Source organism: Hypanus sabinus, chromosome X1 (genome assembly GCF_030144855.1).
Source record: "Hypanus sabinus isolate sHypSab1 chromosome X1, sHypSab1.hap1, whole genome shotgun sequence".
In the NCBI taxonomy this organism is placed as follows: domain Eukaryota; kingdom Metazoa; phylum Chordata; class Chondrichthyes; order Myliobatiformes; family Dasyatidae; genus Hypanus; species Hypanus sabinus.
Genome location: NC_082738.1, coordinates 36,978,689 through 37,002,850, shown reverse-complemented (window position 1 = coordinate 37,002,850; position 24,162 = coordinate 36,978,689). Strand labels below are relative to the sequence as shown.

General features: G+C 41.5%; 2 protein-coding genes across 3 annotated transcripts in view; both read right to left on the bottom strand.

The window, feature by feature from the left end:
- The window catches only part of LOC132384830 (leucine-rich repeat-containing protein 46-like), a 33,035-nt gene extending 26,367 nt beyond the window's left edge, over window positions 1-6,668 (bottom strand). Inside the window, exons 1-2 of one of the 2 annotated variants that reach the window (XM_059956393.1) lie at window positions 6,099-6,668; window positions 3,336-3,429 (exon numbers count right to left, since the gene is read on the bottom strand). In XM_059956393.1, the coding sequence (XP_059812376.1) occupies window positions 3,336-3,429; window positions 6,099-6,198 (194 nt within the window). In that variant the 5' untranslated portion in view covers window positions 6,199-6,668. The remainder of the gene's footprint in view (window positions 1-3,335; window positions 3,430-6,098) is intronic. The other variant, XM_059956394.1, reaches the window with a different exon arrangement.
- A 7-nt stretch (window positions 6,669-6,675) lies between these two features.
- Window positions 6,676-24,162, bottom strand: part of LOC132384828 (secernin-2-like) — a 35,370-nt gene continuing 17,883 nt past the window's right edge. The window contains exons 5-9 of the mRNA XM_059956391.1: window positions 22,533-22,748; window positions 15,140-15,305; window positions 14,565-14,745; window positions 12,615-12,809; window positions 6,676-10,130 (exon numbers count right to left, since the gene is read on the bottom strand). Of these exons, the coding sequence (XP_059812374.1) occupies window positions 12,651-12,809; window positions 14,565-14,745; window positions 15,140-15,305; window positions 22,533-22,748 (722 nt within the window). The 3' untranslated portion in view covers window positions 6,676-10,130; window positions 12,615-12,650. The remainder of the gene's footprint in view (window positions 10,131-12,614; window positions 12,810-14,564; window positions 14,746-15,139; window positions 15,306-22,532; window positions 22,749-24,162) is intronic.

Below are 24,162 nucleotides of genomic sequence, written 5' to 3'. Positions count from 1 at the left end.
TGGTGTAAGAATTGATGATTTGAAGGATAAACTGTCACATCTGCCACACCTTTACCTTTCAATCTGGTTGTCCTTCACAGTTACGAACCCCGTAACTGGGTCACTTACCAGCAAAGATAGAGAGGTCCGTTGAAGTCTGATGGTACTATTTTTAACAGTATTTATTAGTAAAAATACACAAAAATAATATCAATGCAAGCATACAGATAATATACGTCGTCAATACTAAATCTAAAAGTGCAGGTATAATAATATTAAATAAGAAATAAGCTCTATCGTTGTCTAGGGGATAATGTATTGTCCGATGGAAATCTAAAAGTCACTCAGTTCATTCAGGCTGCAGCCTTTTGTTGGAGAGAGAGAGATTTTTAGAAACTTGCTGGCTTTCCTTTTTTATATGATTTCGATCCGTCAGAAGTCCCGTTGGTGTGGCCGTTCACTTGTGGCCTCTCCTTTAGCTAAGCCGTTCTTCCGTGATGAGCCCGCCAACCCAAGCAAGGGAGGACGCACTCGGGCCCTCACCAGCGTTCGCTATAAAATGCTGTCACTGGCTTTCCAGCGTTTCTCCTGGTGCGTCTAAAGGGGTTGTTCCCCAGACCCTCTTTTATCCTTACTCACAGGGTCTCAGATGTCAGTCAGGTTGGGATGATGCAATCCCTCAACCAGCCCACTCTGGTCATCCCCTGAGGGCGTCAATGAATAGTACAGTACTCAATACACAATTCCATCTCCAAGAGACAATAGCCGTTATCAGGGGTTTTGTTTTTGCTGAGGCCAGGACACATTCCAAAACCTTGTGGATTCTCTCTCATTCCCTGGGTCCCAGACCCGAATTAATAGCGGTCTTGCGATTCTCAAAAAGGAGGGGGCTACTTTGTACCCTTTGGCCCCTCAGAGTTGTGGCACATTCGTAACATTCACCCACTTTGATTCCTTGTACACCCGTATGTTTCAGTTAATCAGCTTAGTTCATTCAACTCATTACGACATTGATCATTAGCATCCTGTTTGTTACCTTTGCTTAATCATGCACTAGGCTATATACCTACAAAGTCATCATGTTTTTATTTGAAAAGTGGTCTATTATGTTACTTTCTTTAAAATTACTAAAATTACTCTAACATTTAATTTTTAGAAAATAAACATTTGGAAATCTAAAATTTGCTCTTTTCTACTGACACACTAATACAGAAGACAAAAAACAAATATCTAAAACAAAATTTAGATAAAAAATCTAAACTGCCCAAGACTTTTGCACAGTACTATATATGCAGAACAATACATATTATACAAATTATAACACTGTTAACCCAAACTCATTATTTCTAAACTCATTCCTTGGTAATTTCTGTAATATGATATTGAACAGAATACATTTCAAAATAACAACATTAATACCTTATCTAAAATTACTTTTACATTAGTACATGTGGTTTACCCTCACATTTAGCTACTGAATTTATAAAAGTCCTCCCTCAACATCAGCAACACTCAAACACTTCAAAGCAAATGAAAAGCTTTTTAGGTAGTCATTGTTGCAATGTAGGCATCTGATTTTGCCTGTTCTTTCATGCGACACAGACATCACTGGCAAGGCCAGAATTCAATTCCCATACCAACTGGCCTTGTACCGACTGACTTGCTAAGCCAGTTAAGAAAAGCGGGTTTGGAGACACAGAAAAATAAGGCTGGCAACTTTCCTTCACTGAAGTCCATTATATCCAAATGGCTTTTAACAATACCTGCAGCTTCATTGTCATCATGTCCCATCACCATGAAGCAGGTCCAGAAGAAGTTTACGAGTATGATTCCAGGAATGAAAGGGCTAATGTATGAAGAGTGTTTGATGGCTTTGATGGCTCTGGGCCTGTACCCACTGGCGTTTAGAAGAGTGAGGGGTGATTTCATTGAAACATACCGGATATTGAAAGACCTAGGTCAATTGAAGTTGCTCCCTTAAGTGAGAGAGTCTAGGACCAGAGATCATAGCACCGATTAGAAGGATGTGCCTTTACAACAAATACGAGGAAGAATTTCTCGAGCTAGAGGGTAGAGAATCAGTGGAATTCATTGCCAAAGATGGCTGTGGAGGCCAAGTCATTGGCTATATTTAAGGCGAGGTTGATATGTTCTTGATTAGTAAGGATGTCAAAGGTTACAGGGAGAAGAAAGGAGAACGGGGTTGAGAGAGATAATAAATTAGCCATGATTGAATGAGTAAACTCAATGTGCCAAATGGTCTAATTCTGCTCCTATGTCTTATGATCACTTGTGATACCAGGTTAATTTCAAATTTATTAATTTAATTTAATTTAAATTTCCCAACTGCTGTTGCAGGAATTGATATTGTTCCTCTGTAGCATTAGTCCTACGCTCTAGATTATTAGTCCGCTACATAGCCACAATACCAGGGTGAATAGAAAGACCCCAAACAGATGAATAATTAACAGACAATCTTATTTTATTGATGCTGGTTGTGGCGTAAATATCTTACAGATTACTGCCATGAGATATTCTATATCTACAAGCAAGGTCAAACATGGCTTCATTTATATATCCCATCCCAAAGATATCTTCGTTGAGCATCCTCATTAATAGGCTGGACTGTCACCCCTGGAATGAGTGTGCAAGATGCTGTATATTGGATCCCTCTCTAGCAAACAGCAGAAAACAGTTCCCTGCTGCTAAGCCTTTCAGTGCCATCCAGTCTCCACCCACCAGAAAGCCCATGTAGCCCTTCCATTTTTCACTCATCCATGTCCATCTCTATCTTAAATGTCTCTATTGTACCTGCCTCTACCACCCCTCCTGGCAGTACATTCCATGCACCTACCACTCTGTGTAAAAAAAGCCAACTCTGACATCCCCCACCATACTTCCCTCCAATCATCTTAAAATTATGCCCCCCATATTATTATTTTGCTCTTGTGCCCCTGTGATCACTGCTAGGGTGTTGGCAGTCCTGGAGTACCTGATTCAAGTCACTATTCTTCGCGTGAGATTTAACTCACAATTTCACTACATAGGGCAACATAGCTGACAGATAGAAACTGCTTTGTAAAGTTCGTAGGACAGCAAGCAGGGAACCCCTGGATCAGTTTGTACCCTTTCTATTGAGGCTAAGGGTAGCAACTATACCAGTGTCCTGAACTCAAAGACAAATCAGCAAAACTTGGAGTTTTTGAAATCCATTGGTGGCATATCAAACAAAGCCAATTAACATCAAGTTATGATATAAACTATTTCTTCACATTATTACTATCACTGTGTCGGCATTCAGTTGTAAAGACAGAGCTCCGCTCATTATAAATTCCAACTACTGAGCTGTCACTCACATATCTTCCATTCTATGTTCCTCAGCATGCAGATTTCGCTCAGCAACCAGCGACATGGAAATCTGTACAAACTTCTCTGATTCAGATGAGTATTCTGAAATCAATAGGATCACATCGTTACTATAAGTTGGAAAGTAATAACTCGAGAAAGAATCTATCAGCTTTCAAATCAAGTTGACACATTCTTTCTTGAGGTACTAACTAAAGGCTTGTAAAAATCAAGAGGTTTACAGATTAATTGCCTCTACACATCTCTCTGTGCTTCATTAGATCTTTGGGAATAACCTAGCCAGAGGTGTCATTTAGTGTTTGATGTTGTAATGAATCCAAAAAAAGAGCCAGAAGATTTTTCCTAAACATGTTTTTCAGTCAAAACTGAAAATGAAAAGGCCTTCCCATTTAAATCCAAACTCAGAACCAGAAGTACATAATGGAAAAATGAAAAGTGAAGGAGAGCATGCCAGCAGCAAAACCAGATATATTCAGAGAGAAGGATCAACTTAGTGAAATTAGAAGACCATACTTGCATGCAAATAATATAAACAAAATGAGGTAACTGCCTATGGATCAGATCTTCTTCTTCTACCAAATTCCACCTCCCAGCTTCTGGCAGAATTCCCACTCTCCTCCACTGCCTTACCTAGATTCACCTATCACCAGCCAGTATTTGCTGCACCTATTCCCTCCACCATTTTGTACAAGGCTATCTTCCTTCTTTATTTCAGTTCAGATAAAAGGTCTCAACCTGAAACATAGACTATTTCCTTCCACAGATATTGCCTGGCTTTATGAGCTCTTCCAGCATGCCACCATTGAAGTTATCTTTAAAAGGCAATGCCTCCAGAGGTCAGCATCTATCATTAAGGACCCTCACCACATGGAACATGTCCTCTTTTCATTACCACCATTTGTGAGGAGGTACTGAGGAGGAATTTATTTAGTAGAGGGTAGTGAATCTGTGGAATTCATTGCCATAGATGGCTGTGTGGGCCAAGTCATTGTGTATACAGTATTTAAAGCAGAGGTTGATAGGTTCTTGATTAGTCAGGACGTCAAAGGTTACAAGGAGAGGGCAGGAGAATGGGATTGAGAGGGATAATAAATCAGCTACGATGGAATGGCATAGCAGACTTGATGGCATGAATGGTCTAAATCTGCTCCTATGTCTTATGAAGATCCACATCAATGTTTCAGGAACAGCTAAATCTCCTGTGCCATTAGATTTCTGAATGGTCCATGAAGCCATGAACACTACCTTCTTATTCCTCTTTTGCATTATTTATGTATTTATTTATTATTGCAACTTATGGTATTTTTATGTCTTTTACTGTACCGCTGCTGCAAAACAACAAACTTCCTTCTAATTCTGATTTTGTGTATTTAGTCAATTTTCATTCTGCAGTCCTACACATCCAGTCATGAATGATGGTAGACAATTAAACAACTCCATTTTAGCTGTCAGAAGCAAAACAACACTTACTATTGTTTTGTGGATTACCCAGTCCTGCTGAAGGGTTTTGGCCTGAAATGTCGACTGTACTCTTTTCCTAGGTGCTGCCTGGCCTGCTGAGTTCCTTCAGTATTTTGTGTGTGCTGCACATATTACTGTTTTCTTTTTTAAAGAAATGAACCACATTCAAGGCATACTTGGTAAAACTCCAATAATCCATCACACACTGACAAGTATTGTTTAAGATATAATAAATTTTCCAGTGAACCAATGAAAGTTTAAAGAGATCATGGGAACTGGGCCCACAATACGTGGGAAGGGAGCATGGCAAACATTATATGGTGAAGCAAATGCTGAACTGTTCAGATTACTGAATATTCAGGTAGTGGATTATCAGAGTTTTACTGAATTGAGTGAGCCTGCCCATTATTGAAGATGCAAACAAAAGTGAAGTTGAAATAAATGCTAAAATGCATTCATAGTTTATCAATGATGTCAGTTAAGGTAAGATTTATTTCTTGAGCCTCAAGAGTCTGATTCCCCAGTTTGGACATATCTAATTGTTAAACTCCTGCCAGACCTCCTCAACAAGTAGCCACTGCCTACTGCACCATGAATTTCAGGACAAGTCTATGAGATTGAGTGTATCTGACGGGCTGAGCAGCCTTTGTACAGTACATCTTTATGTACTATTCTTGTTCCTCTATTTATTCTTCCTCTTCGGCTTCTTAGTAACAAAGGGTCAAGTTTCCACAATGCTACACTTCCACATTACATTACCCAAACAGCCATTCTTAATGTGTCCGTCAACACTATTAATCCATCTTCCAGGTTGATCTGTCTTTGCTCAATCTCCAAACAGGTCCATTATTCATCTGGAATCAGCAGAAATCTAAATGTGTAATTCATCTGTAACCTAAATTGTGTTAGCATTCAACACACCTTACATCTGCCTCTAGATATCTTAAAACACTTTACATCTAATGATACATTTAATGAATTTGTTCAGAAAAGTATTACAAGAAATGTGGTGGCCTATTTTTGGGCATTAGTATCTAGCTGTTCAAACAGGAAATACTCCATTACAAGTCCTTGATTCATATATGAACACAATAATTAGAAGCAAGTATAGACCACTGGGCCCCTCAAGCCTGCGTTCATCTGGTTTTAGTATCAATCTCATTTTTCAGTCTACCTGCATAATTTTCAGTCCATCATCTAGCATCTATCTGACTGCCTTAGTGGTGTTTCACCCCACCCCCTCTGGTCTTCTCCTATCATTTCGCATTTCCCCCTACTTTCAAATCTCTTACTATCTTTCCTTTGGTTAGTCCTGAGGAAGGGTCTCGGCCCGAAACGTCGACAGTGCTTCTCCTTCTCGATGCTGCCTGGCCTGCTGTGTTCTACCAGCATTTTGTGTGTGTTGCTTGAATTTCCAGCATCTGTAGATTTCCTCGTGTTTGCTTAGTGGTATTTAAGAAGCTTTTAGATAGGCCCATGAATATGCAGAGTTAAAGGGATACAGTTTATGTGCAAGCAGAAGAGATTTAATTTAATTTAGCATCATGTTGTTGGAAGTTGGGAAGTGGAAGAGTTAGTGGGTTGGGAGTGGAGTGTTCGTGGGTGAGTGGGGAGGGAAGTTGGGGGTGGAGCGTTCGGAGGTTGAAGGCGACATGACTCCCTTTTGGTGTTTGGCTGTTACTTGTCGAATCTTGCTGCCAGTTTTGCGGTCGAGAGTGACGATGCAGGGCCCGTCCCGGAATCTACCACTCTATGCCCTACCTACCCGACCCCGGGCCGCTCTCCTCCGAACCTCCTGCCGGCCCCGGTCCGTTCTCCTGCTCCATGCCCCAGCTGCCTCGGCACGCTGTTACCATGCCAACCATCCCAACCATCCCGTTCTTGCCGCTAGCCTACGCCAACGAGTTCAGAGCATGTGCAAGAGATGCCACTGGCCGGCCGGTAAAATGTCGCCCCCTGATGGTCAGGATTTCTATTAGCAGATGCCAACTTCTCGAAGACCATGGACTTGTCCCATCGGCACTCTTTCTCACTCCAAAACATATTGCCTGCCTTGTGCAGTATTTCCAGCGCTTGCTCTTCTTTTATTAACTCGTTGACTACTAGAAGAGACGACTGAGAAGCGCCTAGGGCAGACAGCCGGGAGACCTTTGTAGTGAAGTACGACACTGCTAAAGGTAGTAACTGTTAGCTGCTCTATCAGGTATTCATAAAGGATTCCATTGTGCTACTTGAAGAAAATGGGGTAACTAGTCCCTAATCCTCACTCAACAGTATCAAGATTGGCACCTTGAAAGGTGTAAATTTCCAAATCCTTTTACAGCCAACGGCTCTGCATTTTTCCTATAGCAATGATTCTTAGCCCCAAAACACAAAATGCTTAAGGGGCTCAGCAGGTCAGGCAGCATCTCCGGAGAGGCGTAAAAGAGCTGACATTGCCAGCTAGGACCCTTCGTCAAGATTTCCAGCATCTGCAGAATCTCTTGTGTTTTTAATTCTCAACCCCAAACCTTTTCACCAGCTGTGAAGAAGCAATAGCAGAACTGACAGCTTTATACTACACTGGATTAGGTGGGAACACTGTTTCAGAGAAGGCTGAGGGACAATCTGGCAGACGTCTTCGAAGGTTTGAGAGGGCTATTCTAGGGCACATACAGAGGAACCATTTTCACACAGGACAGAGAATGGAGCAAGGGATCAAATATAATATGATTACGAATGAACCCAATATAGAACTTAGAGAGGTGGTAGAGGCAGATACAATAGAGACATTTAAGATACTCTCAGAGATGGACATGGATGAGTGAAAAATGGAAGGGCTACATGAACTTTCTGGTGGGTGGAGATTGGATGGCACTGAAAGGCTTAGCAGCAGGAAACTGTTTTCTGCTGTTTGCTCTGTAGTAATGTAAAAGTATGGAATTTGAAATCAGTTGGAATTAAATTTACAGGGAAGTTAAAGTCCAGGCAATTTGATGGGGTATGCTTTATTTGTGTATGTATGGATCAGTTCTATTCTACAATAGAAACTGCATTTAGTAAGTGAATTACAACCTTTCTATTTTAAGGTGAGGAGTAATGCCCACACTTAACATTTGCAAAATATTTTAACATACTATATTCAACCAGCTTAGGTATCATGAACATCAGTAATTCAAAGTGTTTTAATAGTCATTCATATCTTTATTTGTTAACAGTATCATAAATAATAGTTTCAGCAGGGTCATCTTATGCTGCTGTTCTTTCAACATTTTTCCAACAGAATTCTATCTCCAGCAGTGCACACAAGTTTACCAACTTTGGTGCAGTATTAAATCAACACCCATATCTTTTTGTTTCACATTGTGGAATGCATAAATGGAAGTGTTTTCACCTGACTTGCTCACAATATTGCACAACTACAGGACAATCTGAACATGTATCAATATCTCGTGTCTCCTTCAAAACTATTGGTTTAAACGTGACATTTCTGGGGATTTAATTTTTAGTGTGTGTTAGATTGCAACTGGAATTATATTAGTCCTGGTATCACCACATTACAACAGATACAGACTGTGCTGAAAATTTCAAATATAAAACACAAGTTAACACCTTCATTAAGGAAGGGATGTCGTCTAGCAGAAGTTGATTGGCTATGAAAGGGTTAATGCACGATGAGCATTTGATAGCACTGGGCCTGTACTCACCGGAGTTTAGAAGAATGGGGGGGGGGGGGGTGGGAATCTCATTGAAACCTACCAAGTATTGAAAGAGTCAATGTGGAGCAGATGTTTCCATTAAGACCAGAGGGCACAGAACAGAAGATTATTCTATAGAACAGGGATGAGGAGGAATTTCTTTAGCCAGAAGGAAGTAAATCTCTGGAATTAATTGCCACAGACAGCTGTGAAGACCAAATCATTGGGTATATTTAAAGCAGAAAGTGATAGGTTCTTGATTAGTGAGGATATCGGAGGTCACAGGGAGAAGGTAGGAGAATGGCATGGGGGGGGGGGAGGGAGAAATCAGCCATGATCACATGGTGAAGCATACTCAATGGGCCAAATAGCATAATTCTTCTCCTAGGTCTTTTGGCAGCAAAGATATACCAAGAAAATAAACCGAACTGAAATGTTTATAGCATAATTCAGTCACGCAGGGAGAGGGAAGTTTTAAGTTACTGATATGGGCTGCGGACATTTTCCTCAAGTACAAAACCTTATTGGGTGAGCAGCTGCTATAAATGACTGGGAAGATGAAAGACAACACTTTATTTCTGATGAAAGACAACATGATTTACTTCTAAAGAACATAAACACACTAAAGTTCTGTATGAATTATTTCAAGTACTGTTTCTGCAACACAGTTTTCAGTTTTAGGGGGAAAAGAAGTTAGTCTTCAAATTTTGATATCAGACACTTTCAATTATTAAGATAAATCAGTGGCTGGTCCAAAACTTCAAGTGTTCATGCCAGGTCATCAAGATGGGAAGGAAGTGAGATAACACTTGGAATATTTGACAAACTTTTTTCTCTCACTGCTGCAGCAGGGAAAATGTTCTAGAAAATCTCCCTGCCTGTTCACTACCCACCCCATCAACACCACATACTCACCTTAAAAAGAGGAGGAAATGCCTTTCCCCAATGCTCCCACCAAATTCTTGCTAAAAAAAATGCATCTCTGAAACTATGGAAATGTGACAAATCCATAGAGCTACTTTTTGGTGTTCTTTAATTACAAGGGGAGAAAATAAACAAGTAATCAAGAAATTCTATCCCACCGATCCCAGAGAGACAGCAAGACGCCAGTAAATGCATCTTTTAAAAATAACACAGGATTATGTGGCAGTTTAGTAAATTACACTATCCTTTTAATTAATTCGGAGATGTACACATTTTCCCCAAAGACACTGTATCCCTGGAAAGTTGGAGCTACAGAATTTTCCCTTACCTGCAAATGTTGAAACATTCTCAAAAAGTGAGACATCAAAAGGAATATATTGTAAGACAATAACCAGGTAAAACTAAAGGGGTAGGACCAGCCTTGCAAATTAAAACAAATAATTTAAGTTTCAGCCGATCTTGTTTATTAGTTCCAATCAAGTTAGTTAACAGTTGGACACTTCAGACAACTATGATGTAAATCCACCAGTCTGCTTCTAGGCAGTCTCTGAAGAGGAGGGACAATGGCACAGTTATCAGTACAACGGGTAGATCTATTGTGGGGGTGGGGGGTGGGGGGTGGGGGTGTGTGAGTGTCTGTGTGTGTGACAAAAACTCATGGCTCCAAGGAAGTCGCCCATTTCATTTGCTTCTGCAGGTCAACGGTCTGGCAGTTGGCAACATCTGAAAATCCATACGAAAAAAAATCATGAAGGAGCAAAACGCACAAAATGCTGGAGCAGTAGAATCAGCAACACAAGAAGATCTGCAGATGCTGGAAAGGCAACACCTCCAGCAACAAAATGCTGGAGGGACTCAGCAGGTCAGGCAGCATTCATGGAGAGGAAAAAAGTATCAACTCTTCTGGCCTAGACCCTTCGTCAGGACTGGAAAGGAAGGGGGAAGAAGCCAGAATTAGAAGGTGGAGGGAGGTGAAGGAGTACAAGCTGGAAGGTGACAGGTGAGACAGGGCAAGGGGGAAGGTGGGTGGGTGGGGAAGGGGGGGGGAATGAAGTGAGAAGTTGGGAGGTGATAGGTGGAAAGAGTAACCAGCTTAAAAAGGAATATGATAGGAGAAGAGAGCGGACAATGGGAGAAAGGGAAGGAGCATCTGGAAGAGGTCAACTGATTTCTTTTAAATCATTGAAAATTTTTGAACAAGTACAAATGATTTTATGCTTTGTTGCCTGCAATCTGACTGGATAGTTCTGAATACAATTTGATATGACAGCACAGCGGTTAATATCTTAACTTGATAGACTAATATTGCAAGATTTGGATTAGTAATCAAGTGATCCCAGGTCAGATTATATCAGGGTTACTGAGGGATTTAAATCTGTGCTAAATAAATCTGGACTAGACTGGGAACCAGAGAACTCCAGGACTATTTCTACAAACATATTGATGAAGGGAAAATCTGCTGTTCTTGCCTAGCTTAAACTCTACGTGTTTAATTCTTCATTGTCCTTGAAGTTATTGTTCAAATTGTAGATGATTAGGATCAAGCATTGTTAATAAGGCCAATTCCCTTCTTTCCAATCCTAAAGAAGGGTTTGGCCCTGAACCATCAACTGTTCATTCCTCTTCAAAGATGCTACCTGACCTGCTGAATTCCTCCAGCAGAGTGAGTGTGAGTGTGTGTGGCAGAATAATTCAGAATAATTCATACCACTTCCTACCCCACTCACCTCCTCCCTGCAATACAATCTGTCCTTCTGTGTGCCAAGCTTGGTGATTTCTTCGAGACATTTTCTTCACTGGAAACCCTTCTCCCTGCATTTCTAACCCCATTCTTTGTACATGAACAAAGTTCAAAGTCAATAAACATTATAACCATCACAGAAGCTGCTAGAGGAACTCAGCAGATCATACAGCATCTATGGAGGAGAATTAAACAGTCGATGTTTCAGGCCGAGACCCTTCATTGGGACTGTTTATTCCCCTCCATAGATGCTGCCTGACCTGCTGAGTTCCTCCAGCATCTTGAGTGTTGCTCTGGATTTCCAGCATCTGTAGAATCTTGTGTTTAGCTTTATAACTAAACATGAATCTGTTACAGAGACTCCTCCTTACCATACCTTTCTAAAATTTGGGTGCAAGTTAGGTACCTGCACAAATGCAAAATGCCTACATCATCTCAGTTTGTTAAATATGTTTGTAATCTTGTAGGAGCACACTTCCGCCTAAAGTGACTATGAATGAGTGTGACGAATCAAAATCCAGCTACTATTTCATACCTGATGTGTTTTTATTTCACATAAACTTCACCGGGATGAATCACCTCCCACAAAACATGACCATCCTCTTGCTGCTTTTGTCTGGGGATCTCTTGACGGTACAGGAAGATTCTAAAGCTCAGCAGGAGTTACACATCAGATGAATGACTTAAGTTTGAGTTTCATCTTTTAATTTAATCTCAGTGAGACCTCCTAGTTGCTGGTTTCTCTGAACAGCACTTCATGAAAATTTCAATTAAAATTTGTACCACGGCCCTGCAAAGGGCCTGTTTCTGGGCTGCAGTGTTCTATGACTCTATGGAATAGTCACTGGATTTTAGCGTGCTCCAACAAGATTGCAAAGATATTTAGCATAATTAGATTGGGTGCAATAGTAAATGGATTTTAACTTTAAACAGTGGTGGAGAAAATTGCAGGGTAGATATTTGTACTTCTATGCTACCAGCAAGGGTCACTGTTTGGGACAAGTTCAGCATGTCTGACATTTTGACACCAGCAGCACTGTCCTTCCTCTTTATCTGTCTAACCATGGCTTGGTCAGGGAACTCTCGGTTTGTCATAGTCTCTGCTAATTTATGAAAATTACAAGGACTCTTCAGACTTGGGTTGGAAATCAGAGTTATAATAGGCAGAAAAGTCTATCTACGCTGTTATCCATTGTACCAGATGGTGCACTACACATGATCATGTACACCTCTTGTTCCACCTGCACCTAGATAGAACTTGCAATCTTCCATCTGAAGAGGCTCAGATTCAGCAGACCACCAATATCTTCAAGTACATCTTCATCATGAACAGATGGGCCAAGAGGAGCAGGTTACCGCCCCCATCTCATCCTAGCGGCTACTTCTACAGGATCTCCTGAAGGACCATCCCTGTGCTGGACATGAAGTACATTTAAGGGATTAAACAAGCAGAGTATAAAATGTACCTATGGCAGGATGTGTGAAGTAACAGCTTTGAAGGTTTACTTATAAAACTTGATCTCTGTATCAACACAGTCAAAGAAGAGATCTTCCATTTCTTCTGGGTTGAAGGATGCTCCACTAACCAACATGTTCTTGATAGCCTGTAGTCCTTGCCTCTCAAGGTTCTGCATTGTCTCATGCAACTGTATACCCTGCTCCTGAAAGGGAAGAAGAATTGAAGAATTAATAAAGTCAATTGATACAGGAGTGTGCCAATCCAACACCAAAGTTCCAAGATGATGTGAAGTCATGGAACCTATAGAGATTGAAGAGGAGGAGGTGCTTGCTATCTTGAGGCAAATCAGAGTAGATAAATCCCCAGGACCTGACAGGGTATTCCCTCAGACCTTGAAGGAGACTAGTGTTGAAATTGCAGGGGCCCTGGCAGATATATTCAAAATATCAGTATCTACGTATGAGGTGATGGAGGATTGGAGGATAGCTCATGTTGTTCCGTTGTTTAAAAAAGGCTCTAAAGTAATCTGGGAAATTATAGGCTGGTAAGTTTGATGCCAGTTATTGGAAGGAGTACTAAGAGATAGGATCTACAAGTATTTGGATAGACAGGGACTTATTAGGGAGAGTCAACACGGCTTTGTGTGGTAGGTCATGTTTAACAAATCTATAAAGAGTTTTTTTGAGTATGTTACCAGGAAAGTGGATGAAGGGAAGGCAGTGTATGGTGTCTACATGGACTTCAGTAAGGCCTTTGACAAGGTTCTGCATGGGAGGTTAGTTAGGAAGATTCAGTTGCTAGATATACATGGAAAGGTAGTAAATTGGATTAGATATTGGCTCAATGGGAGAAGCCAGAGAGTGGTAGTGGAGGATTGCTTCTCTGAGTGGAGGTCTGTGACTAGTGGTGTGCCACAGGGATCAGTGCTGGGTCCATTGTTATTTGTCATCTACAAACGTTTGTATATCAATGATCCGGATGATAATGTGGTAAATTGGATCAGCAAATTTGATGATGATACAAAGATTGGAGGTGTAGTGGACAGTGAGGAAGGTTTTCAAAGCTTGCAGAAGGATCTGGACCAGCTGGAAAAATGGCAGATGGAGTTTAATTCAGACAAATGTGAGGTATTGCACTTTGGAAGGACAAACCAAGGTAGAACATACAAGGTAAATGGTAGGACACTGAGGAGTGCAGTAGAACAGAGGGATCTGGGAATACAGATACAAAATTCCCTAAAAGTGGCGTCACAGGTAGATAGGCTAGTAAAGAAAGCTTTTGGCATATTGGCCTTTATAAATCAAAGTATTGAGTGTAAGAGTTGGAATGTTATGATGAGGTTGTATATGGCATTAGTGAGGCCGAATTTGGAGTATTGTGTGCAGTTTTGGTCACTGAATTACAGGAAGGATATTAATAAGGTTGAAAGAGTGCAAAGAAAGTTTACAAGGATGTTGCCGGGACTTGAGAAATTGAGTTACAGAGAAAGGTTGAATAGGTTAGGACTTTATTCCCTGGAGCGTAGAAGAATGAGGGGAGATTTGATAGAGGTATATAAAATTATGATGGGTATAGATAGAGTGAATGCAAGCAGGCTTTTTCCACTGAGGCTAGGGGAGAAAAAAAACCAGAGGACATGGGTTAAGGGTGAAAGGGGAAAAGTTTAAAGGGAACATTAGGGGAAGCTTCTTCACACAGAGAGTGGTGGGAGTGTGGAATGAGCTGCCAGATGAAGTGGTAAGTGCGGGTTCACTTTTAACATTTAAGAAAAACTTGGACAAGTACATGGATGAGAGGTGTATGGAGGGATATGGTCCAGGTGCAGAGTGGGACTAGACAGAAAAATGGTTTGGCACAGCCAAGAAGGGCCAAAAGGCCTGTTCTATGCTGTAATGTTGTATGGTTCTATGATCAGAGTTTTGCTATAGTTCTTCCCCCAAATTAAAAGCAACAGTACCTGTCCACTCTCCATTGTAGCTTTGGCTTGCTGATGTGCCTTATACAATTCATGCCTGCGATCTGGCTTGCTCTGGAACCGCGGCTTCCTCCGGACAGGATCCTCCTCACCATAAGATGGAGAAATCACCATAGAAACCGGTGTTACATCATCAATAAAGATAAAGGGTTTGAAGACAGATCTATTAATAAAAGAGTTGCAAAACACTAAAGGGAAAAAGGTCACAGATAGAAGAATTAAATAATCAAAATATTGTAACCATCCTTCTACATGTGAATAATGGTGTGTAAAATGTTTCTTAATATCATTTCTAACCCCTCCAGCATAGACATTAAAGGTAATCAGGTCAGTTCTAATGTAATTAATCTGTTATACAAATTGCAAAATGAATTCAATTTTACATTTTCTCATTTAGTCTTATTAATTTTTTTTGAAGTTTTCACTTTAAGGCAATGCTGATAAGAGGTATAACTTTACAAAGGTGGACGTCAATCAGATACCAGGATAAAGTGGCAGAATCTTTCAACACTACACTTTAATGCACTGAGTGCATTTACCAATGGTGGGTTATTGACCTTGAAGGATCAGGGGTCGCTGTAAAGAAGTGCACACAAGGCAAGGCATCATCTTGAGGCAGGATGGACACCATACTGCCAGTGGTACAGAAAGCCTCAGAGTCCATGCAGATTCCACTCTCCTTATTGCGCAAGATGTCCATGATAGTCTCTGCTTTAATGCTACCTACAGTGACACGATAAAAAAAGAATTTTTAGTTTCCTGAAGACAAGCAGCTCGTTGCATTGTATCTGGGTCTGTTGTACATTAATTGATGGAATTTAGTGGTCAATAACTCCAATGTCATTAATATCAAGCTCTCGACCACTGGCACATTTTGGCTGCAATGTATCCTAGCTCTGAAATGGTTGCAGAGAAACACAGAGAGACTTCTTTAACTTCACCTCCCAGCCTCGCGGGCAACACAAGAATCTGGAGGAGCTCGAGCAGTACTATAGGGGAAAGGAATTATCAATGTTCTGACTCATTCTGATGCAGGGCTTTTGACCCAAAATGCCAACAGTTCTTTTCTTCCCATAGTTGCTGTCCGGTCCACTGAGTTCCTCCAGCAGATTGTTTATTGATCCACACAACAAACGCAGGGGAGCGAGCACCTTCACTTCAACCCATGTACTGTGACAACTGGGAAAGGTATCACTATCTTTTATTATTGCTGGTCAATGTCCAGGAAAGCCCTCCCTAATCTCGCTCTGGGAGTTCATCCACTGTGTGGACTGTAGTGGTTCAAAGAGATAGCTCACTATGATCTTCTCAAAGAAGAAGAATAGCCCTTAACTCGGCAGTGGAGTTATCGGGGCACTGTCATGAGGGTGTTTCAGTAGCAAGCTATTCTTGTTTTTACGAGGCCGAGTTGCTAGCTCGACGCTCAACCCGACTTGGATTCGAACTCGGGAACCTTCGCTCTGGAGTTCGGCACTGATATTATTGCGCCACCAAGCCGGACATATGACCTTCTCAAGGCTGGTAAATACTGTCTGCATTGGCAAGACTAATTCGTGCAAACTTGACTTCCAGAATGGTAGATAAAGAAGATAAACATTGATCATTTCATCCCTTCCATTTCCTATGATGGACCAGAAAATAAACCAAAGATTTGACTCATGTTTCAGCAGGTACAAAAAAGCAGATTATAGAAATTCAATCTGATTTTTAACCCTCCATTTCCACCCGTAAGAGGATGGATAGTTATGATGAAGAAATGTGGCTAAACATCAAAAAATCTAATATTCTGAGTAAATCCTACATGTTAAAGATACATTTGAAAATTATTTATATTCTATAACCTAACTCCAATGGCTGCCATTCCCCCCCACCAACTTCTTCCTTATTCTGTGCAGAGTCTGAGATGTGGTACACCAGCAACTATACTTCATTAGGAATTTGAGGAGTAAGACCAAGGAATTAAGAATAAGCCTTGGGTCCACACGACCAGGTTCAGGAACAGTTATTACCCTTCAACCAACAGGCTCCTGAACCAGCGTGGATAACTTCACTCACCACTACTCTGGACTGACTCCACAACTTATAGACTTACTTTCAAGGAGTTTACAACTCATGATCTCAACATTATTTATTTATTACTATTTGTGGGTTTTTTTGTATTTGCAGTTTGTCTTTTGCACACTGGTTGCTTGTCAATGTGTAGTTGTTCATTTATTCTATAGTATTATGAATGCCTGATAGAAAATGAATTTCAGGGTAGTATATGCTGGTGTGTTTAGTATTTCAGTAACATCTGAGTAATATTGTAAATATATTGTTTGATTAAGCATTGTTTGTTTACATAATTCATTATGGGTTACATGCAAAAATTACATGAATGGCATACATCATTATGCCATCATGCCGTGTGTGTGCAGCTCACTAAAGAAAAAGACTAAACACACACATCCTGGCTCCTGTGATTTTCCTACTGATTAGTTTCTGGTGTTAAAAAGCATAATAGTGACAATGAGAATAGTGGTGTTAAGGTGGCACTAAACGGCGACTCCTTTGCTTGCATCTTCTGAAACAGCTCTATTTCCATCTTTAATATCTTTATTTTTCCCTATCAGTGTTCTTTTGAAGACCCTGACCTGGAGTTACATGCTGACTTTGTTCATTGTGGGAATGGGACCCACTCTCACGGTTTCACGACTGGCCGTTATCCAGCATGCCAAGGGTGTGGCCTAAGAGCCCGGCTTGCCTTTGGAGGCCTAGGATCTCGGGGGTCTGGAGATGGGTGGATCGAAGGTCAGTGTTCCAACAGACCGGTGTCGTGGGAGCTGGAAGATTTCTGGCTGTGTGCCCGGAGACCTGAGATCTTTGGGCACAGAGCTCGGAAAAAGCAACACAATGAACTTTTAACGTTGTAAACCAGTGAGCTGTTTGTTATGTCTCCACTCTCGCTGTGAAACGGAGACATCTCTTTTTCCCTTATTAGCGAGACAGAGAGAACCTGCGGTATGTTGAATACCGGGTGAACACGTAGTCTTTGGAGTACTGCAAGCCTGTCTGTGCTGTTGCTTTTGCTGCACGCTTGACTGCATGGTGGTGGGTGCCGATACTATTTTTTTTGCCGGTGGGGAGGGGGGGGGGGGATCGTTGCTTGCTGCCGCTTACCTGCGGGAGGAAGGGGAGCTGGGGGGGTGGGTCTAACATTTAACTGTCAATCATTCTTTGGGGGCACTTCTTTGTTTTCGTGGATGGCTGTGAAGAAAAAGCGTTTAAGGATGTATATTAAATATATTTCTCTGACATTAAATGTACCTTTGAAACCTTTGAGGAAATTTTAGAATGAACTTGAGATGACTACCTACCTGTTGAAGCACAGCATGTTTTTTTTTCCCGTCAGAAGGGGAGAGAGACATTAGAGTTTAAAAAATAAGTGCAGCACGTGTTTCTTTGGAAGGAGAGAGGGACAGTGAAATTAATAAAAAAAGCAGAAAACAGACAAAATTAACCAGCAAGATGCATGGCCAGGGGTTCACAAACAATGAGTACCAGATGATAATAATAAATTTAAAAAAGCAGAAATGGCTGATTACATCAGAAAGATAGATGCATTTGATTGCACAATATAACTGGATGATGTATACTGAACGAATTAAGCAGTATTTTCAAGCAAAAGGAATAGCCTCTAAGAAATGAGTGCATTGGGTGGAAAAGCATACAGCTTGCTTAGGAGTTTAACTGCTACAACTAAATCAGCTGAAATGAGCTTTGCTGATACCATGACCGTAATACAGGTACATTTAGAACCAAAACCATTGCTGATTGCAGAACACATTAGGTTTCATAAGCGGAATCAAAAGGGAGTCCATTTCAGCTTACATTGCTGAATTGAAGAAATTGTCTGAGCATTGTCAGTTCAGTCATGGGCTTAATGATGCACTAAGAGATCATTTAGTTTGTGGAATCTTACAAGAAAGCATTCAAAATCAGCTCTAACTGAAGCTCAACTTACATTAAAAAGAGGTGCTGAAATCACTATATCAATGGAAACAGCAGCCAGAGACACAAATGAGTCACTGTCAGGAATGAAAGTGAGCGTGAACAAAATTGCAACATCTAAACAGAAACCTGCCTGGCTGAACAAATTCTGCTGCCGTTGTGGCAGGGGATCATATTCACCAGAACTATGCAGGTTTATGGGTGAAACTTGCAGAAAATCCAACAAAGTAGTCGGGCAGACAAAATATATAGACTGCACAGGGAAAAGATAAAGATAAAAAGTCAAGTTGTAGTTTCAAAAAGAACACTAATCTGCATGTTGTTGATGAAAATCTGATAATGATGGGAATGACACAGGACTGGGTAGCCTTGAGTTTTATAATGTGAAAACTAACAATAGAAAAGCAATATGGCTTACATCAAAAATGAACAGCAAATTAATTAAAATGGAATTAGACACAGGCACAGCTGTTTCAGTTGTTCCACAAAATTAGTTTAAGCAGCATTTCAAAGATACCAAACTGAAGCTGAGTGATATCCAGCTAAGAACTTATACTGGGGAATAGATAACTCCTGTGGGAATGACATTTGTAACAATGAAATGGAACATCCAACAAACCACATTGGGCTTATATGCGATAAAAACAGTGGGACCAGCATTGTGGGATCGTGGCTGAGATAACTACAACTTGATCAAAGATCCATTCATCATTCGCATGCCACACTCCCTGCAATAGGGTCAACTGAAAGTGGATTAAGAAAGGTACTGGATGATCCCACAGCAGTGTTCAGGGATGGCATTGGAAAACTCAAAAACATATCAAGGGTAAATTAGTGTTAAATAAAAATGCCACCCCCAAGTTTTACAAAGTCTGTCCAGTTCTTTATACCATCGGTGATACAGTAGCCAGTGAGCTAGATCACAGGGAGGCTGAAGGAATTCTTTTCAAGGCTGAGTGGAGCCCATGGGCAACGCCAGTGGTCCCAGTAGGTAAGAAGAATGGGTCTGTCAGGATCTGTGGTGACTTTAAGGTCACCATCAACCCAGTACTGAAAGTAGATCGATAGCCTCTGCCAAGGATAGTGGATATATTTGCAAACCTTTCTGGAGGAAAACACTTCTGCAAAGTAGATCTAGCTGAGGTCTCCCTACAGATGGAAATGGAAGCAGAGTCCAAAGTGTTTCTCACCATAAACACAACAAATGGCTTTATCGCTATAATAGGCTTATTTTTAGAGTAGCATCTGCACCTGCACTCTGGCAGAAAGCTACGGACCAGGTGCTACAAGGCTGTTCAGGTACTTGAGGATGACAAGGAACATCTCCAAAATCTCAAGATGGTGTTAAAACAATAAGATTATGGCTCAGAGCATGACACGACTAGTGTAAATTATTTAAACCAAGCATCACTTACTGTGGTCACACCACTGACGCACAAAGATTACACAAGCATGCTGAGAAAATTCAAGCAATGGCGGGTGACCCAAGGTTGTGGTCCTTTTTAAGATTTATCAATTAGTATAACAGGTTTCTGCTAAACCCGTTGAACTCATTACTGCAGATCGGGAAGAAAAGGAAGAACAAAGGAGTGTGAAGTGGCTTTCAGAATGGTAAAGTTAAAGTCAGACACCGTACTCACATATGATGATCTACCTCATCCAGTGAAGCTTGTCTGTGATGCCACACCTTATGGTAGAGGTGCAGTCATGGTTTGAGTGATGGAAGTGAATGCCTGATAGCTTTGCATCACACTCCCTTACCGCTAAAGAGAAAAATTATGCACAGTTTGATAGAGGTCTTGAGTCTGGTTTGGGGTTTAAAATGTTTCAACCATGACTTGCATGGGAAGTAATGGGAATTACTGATCATCAGAGACTAGAGTCCATTTTCAATTCACAGCAGCAGCACAAATGCAGAGGTGGTCTCTGTTTCTTGGAGGACACAATTACAAGATCGAATTCAAGAGAACAACTAATCATGGATTGTCCCGTTTACCCTTGGAAAAGGAAATACCTGAACAATTTACAAAAGAGACACTCTTCTTGACATATTCTCCCTAATGCAAATCAATAGTCTCCCTGTTACGGCAGAGATGATCCAAAGGGAAACTAGAAAAGATCCCACATTGTCTCAGGTCCACATGGCCACCCAAAGTGGCTGGAATGTGCAGCAGAAATTCCAGTTCCACAATTTTTAACAGCACGGAAATGAACTTGCCCTTGACAGGGGTTGCCTTATGTGGGGCTTGAGAGTTGTTGTATCATCCAAGCTGAGAGCTAAAGTGTCGGAAGAGATACATGCCGGTCATATAGGTCTGGTCAAAATGAAAGTGTTGGCGTGAAGCTCTGTCTGATGATCTGGGGTAGATCAGCAGATCAAGCAGCTTGCCGTGCACTCTTCAGCATGCCAAGAACAGCGCTCTCCATCTCTCTCCATCTCTGGGAATGGTCTGCATTGCCCTGGCAGAGGATTCATGTGGATTTTTCCAGACCATTCATGAGCACAAGTGTTTTGGTAGTCTGGATGCAGCTACAAAATGGCCAGAAGTTTTCCCAATAGACTCCACTACAGCCTTGCACACTGTTGATGTGCCAAGAAGACTTTTCTCAAAGTCTGGTGTTATAGAACATTTAGTCAGTGACAATGGCTCACCTTTTTTTTTTTGAACAATTTCAGTCTTTCCTGAAAATGAATGGAATAAGACATATTACATCTGCACCAATGGCTTGGTGGAAAGGTTTGTTTAGAGTCTAAAGAATGCACTGCAAGCAATCAAGAGAAAATCTGCAGATGCTGGAAATCTGAGCAACACACACAAAATACTGGAGGAACTCAGCAAGCCAGGCAGCATCTATGGAATAAAAGTACAGTTGACATTTTCGGCTGAAACCCTTCAGCAGTACTCAAGTCTCAGTGTCCTGCTGAAGGATTTCGGCCCAAAATGTTGACTATACATTTTTCCATAGATGCTGCCTGGCCTGCTGAGTTCCTCCAGTATTTTGTGTGTGTAACTCATCATCAATGCTGTTCCTGGGTCATCCCTTGCACTCACACTTGGATCTCCTCAAACCCAATCTCAGAAAGTTAGTTTTGAACCATAACCACTTTTGTAGAGCAGTTTAGCCAGAACAAAAAAACACAAAATGCTGGAAATTCTCAGCAGGTCAGGCTGCACCTGTGGAAAAAGGAGTCAATGTTTCAGCTAAGGCAGACACAGTTTGTCAAGAGCAGGTCCACTACCTCTGTTTCTCTTCTAACAGATACAGCCTGAATATTTCCAGCATTTTTTGTGCTTTTTCTTTTGTTTAGTTAGAATTCTATTTTCCTCATAGATGATAAGAGACATTGCAGAAATTCTGGTAAGATGGTGGTGTGCTTTGTTGCAGCGGTGTCTCCGAGTCCAACAAACGATGCAAATGTGCGCCTTAAATGTTTTTCTTGTGATTAAAGGCCCTGATGCCACAACGTCACCTGTTATAGCCACCCATGCAAGGAGGCACCAGAGGCAATGTGGGACAGAATAGAGATGCGATGAGCATGCTGGAAATATTATCCATGCTGGGTTGGGATCTGGCCCCTCCCGTCAGTACTACTCTCCAGTGTCACTTTTGTCTGTTGAACCAGCATGAAATGAGGAACTGCTGTGTACTTATTTTTGCAGAAACATGGCTTCAGGCCAACACCCTATGCACCATCTATGCCACTCAAGTGCTTATGATAATATTATTTTTTGTGACTGTATGTACTGTTTTGCACCTTAGCCCTGGAAGGAACACTGTTTCATTCAACTGTTTGGTTGAATGACAATTAAAATTAGAATTGAACTTGATTCCATGTTGCTGTGTACAAAACTTGGAGCCCCAATAAATGTGTTTCCAAATGATCAAAGCTCTAATTTGAGCTCACTTTCCTGATATTCTAACATGCAATAGCCAACTGTTTCTTGGCTTCTTATTCACCTTCTTGCTTACGAAGCAGCTCCTGGCCTCCAGAGTAACGACCCTTTGCAGCCTCCATTCTCACTGGTGGGTTCGTTGGAGAGAAAACCTGTGAGAAGTTGAAGTCTCCCTCACCGTCCCACCATCTTTGACTCTGGGCATAATTCCGAAGGTCAGGGTGCTCCTCGTTGATCTCTGTGGTGATGGTCAGCTGATTTGAGATATTTTTGGCACCTTCTGTTAAATATAAAAAGCATAGGAGCTTAAAGGAACTGGGTACTCTCTTGTGGGTGTATACAGACTGTAATTCTGAATTAACTTTGACTCAAATCTTTCTTCAGTCATACTGTGAATATTACTGCAGGTGTCAACAACACTCTGATTAAAACAATCAAATGGTTAATTCTTCAGCAGTGACCTTTTTAAAGAGAGCATTTCATTTAATCCAAGGCAGCATAGCTTATCGGATGAAAATCAAAACAAAATGCCAGTGTTAGAAACCTGAAATAGAAACACAAAATGCAGGAGATGCTCAGGTCAGGCAGGATCTGTGGAAACAGAATAAAAGGGGTTCAGTGAAATGTTGAGCGTTTCTCTTTCCACAGATGCTGCCTCAGCTGGCACATGTATCTGGCATTGTTTTAACTGACATGCGTACATACTCATCGAGGCATGAACAGCTAGAGGACAGGTTGAGAAGCTAGGAGTTTTCTTTTTGGAGAGGAGGAGGATAAAAGATAACTTGATGGAGATCCAAATCACAAACATGAGAAAATCTGCAGAAGCTGGAAATCCAGAGCAACACACAAAATGCTGGAGGAATCCAGCAGGTCAGGTAGCGTCTATGGAAAAGAGTAAACAGTTGATGTTTCAGGCTGAGACCTTTCTTCAAGATTGAGAAAGAAGGGGGTTGGGGGGAAGAAAGATGCCAGAATGAAAAGATGAGGGGAGAGGAGAGAGGTGGGCTGGAAGGTGATAGGTGAAGCCAGGTGAGTGGGAAAGGTCAAGCTCTGGAGAAGGAGGGATCTGATATGAGAGGAGAGTGGACAGAAGGAGAAAGGGGAGGAGGAAACCCAGGAGGAAATAATAGGCAGATGAGAGGAGTGAAAAGTCAGAGTGGGGAATGGGGGGGGGGGGGGGTGTGGGAGAATTTGTTCTCTGGAAGGAGAGATCAATATTAATGCCATCAGGTTGAAGGGTATTCTGTCTGGGTATAAGGTATTGCTCCTCCACCCTGAGGGTTGCTTCCTCTTGGCACAAGAGGAGACCATGGATCGACAAGTCAGAACAGGAATGGGAATCGGAATTAAAACGTTTGGCCACCAGGAAGTTCTGCTTCTGGTGGATAGTGCGGAGGTGCTCAACGACATAGTCCCCCAATTTATGATGGGTCTCACCTATGTAGAGGAGGTTGCATTGGGAGCACCGAACACAATAGATAACCCCAGCAAATTTGCAGGTGAAGTGTTGCCTCACCTGGGAAGACTGTTTGGTTCCCTGAATGGAGATGAGGGAGGAGGTGAATGGGCAGGTGTAGCACTTAGGCTGCTTGCCAGGGATAAGTGCCGGGAGGGAGATTAGTGAGGAGGGGTGAATGGACAAGGGAATCGCAGAGGGAGCGATCTCTGTGGAAATTGAGGGGGGTGGTTGG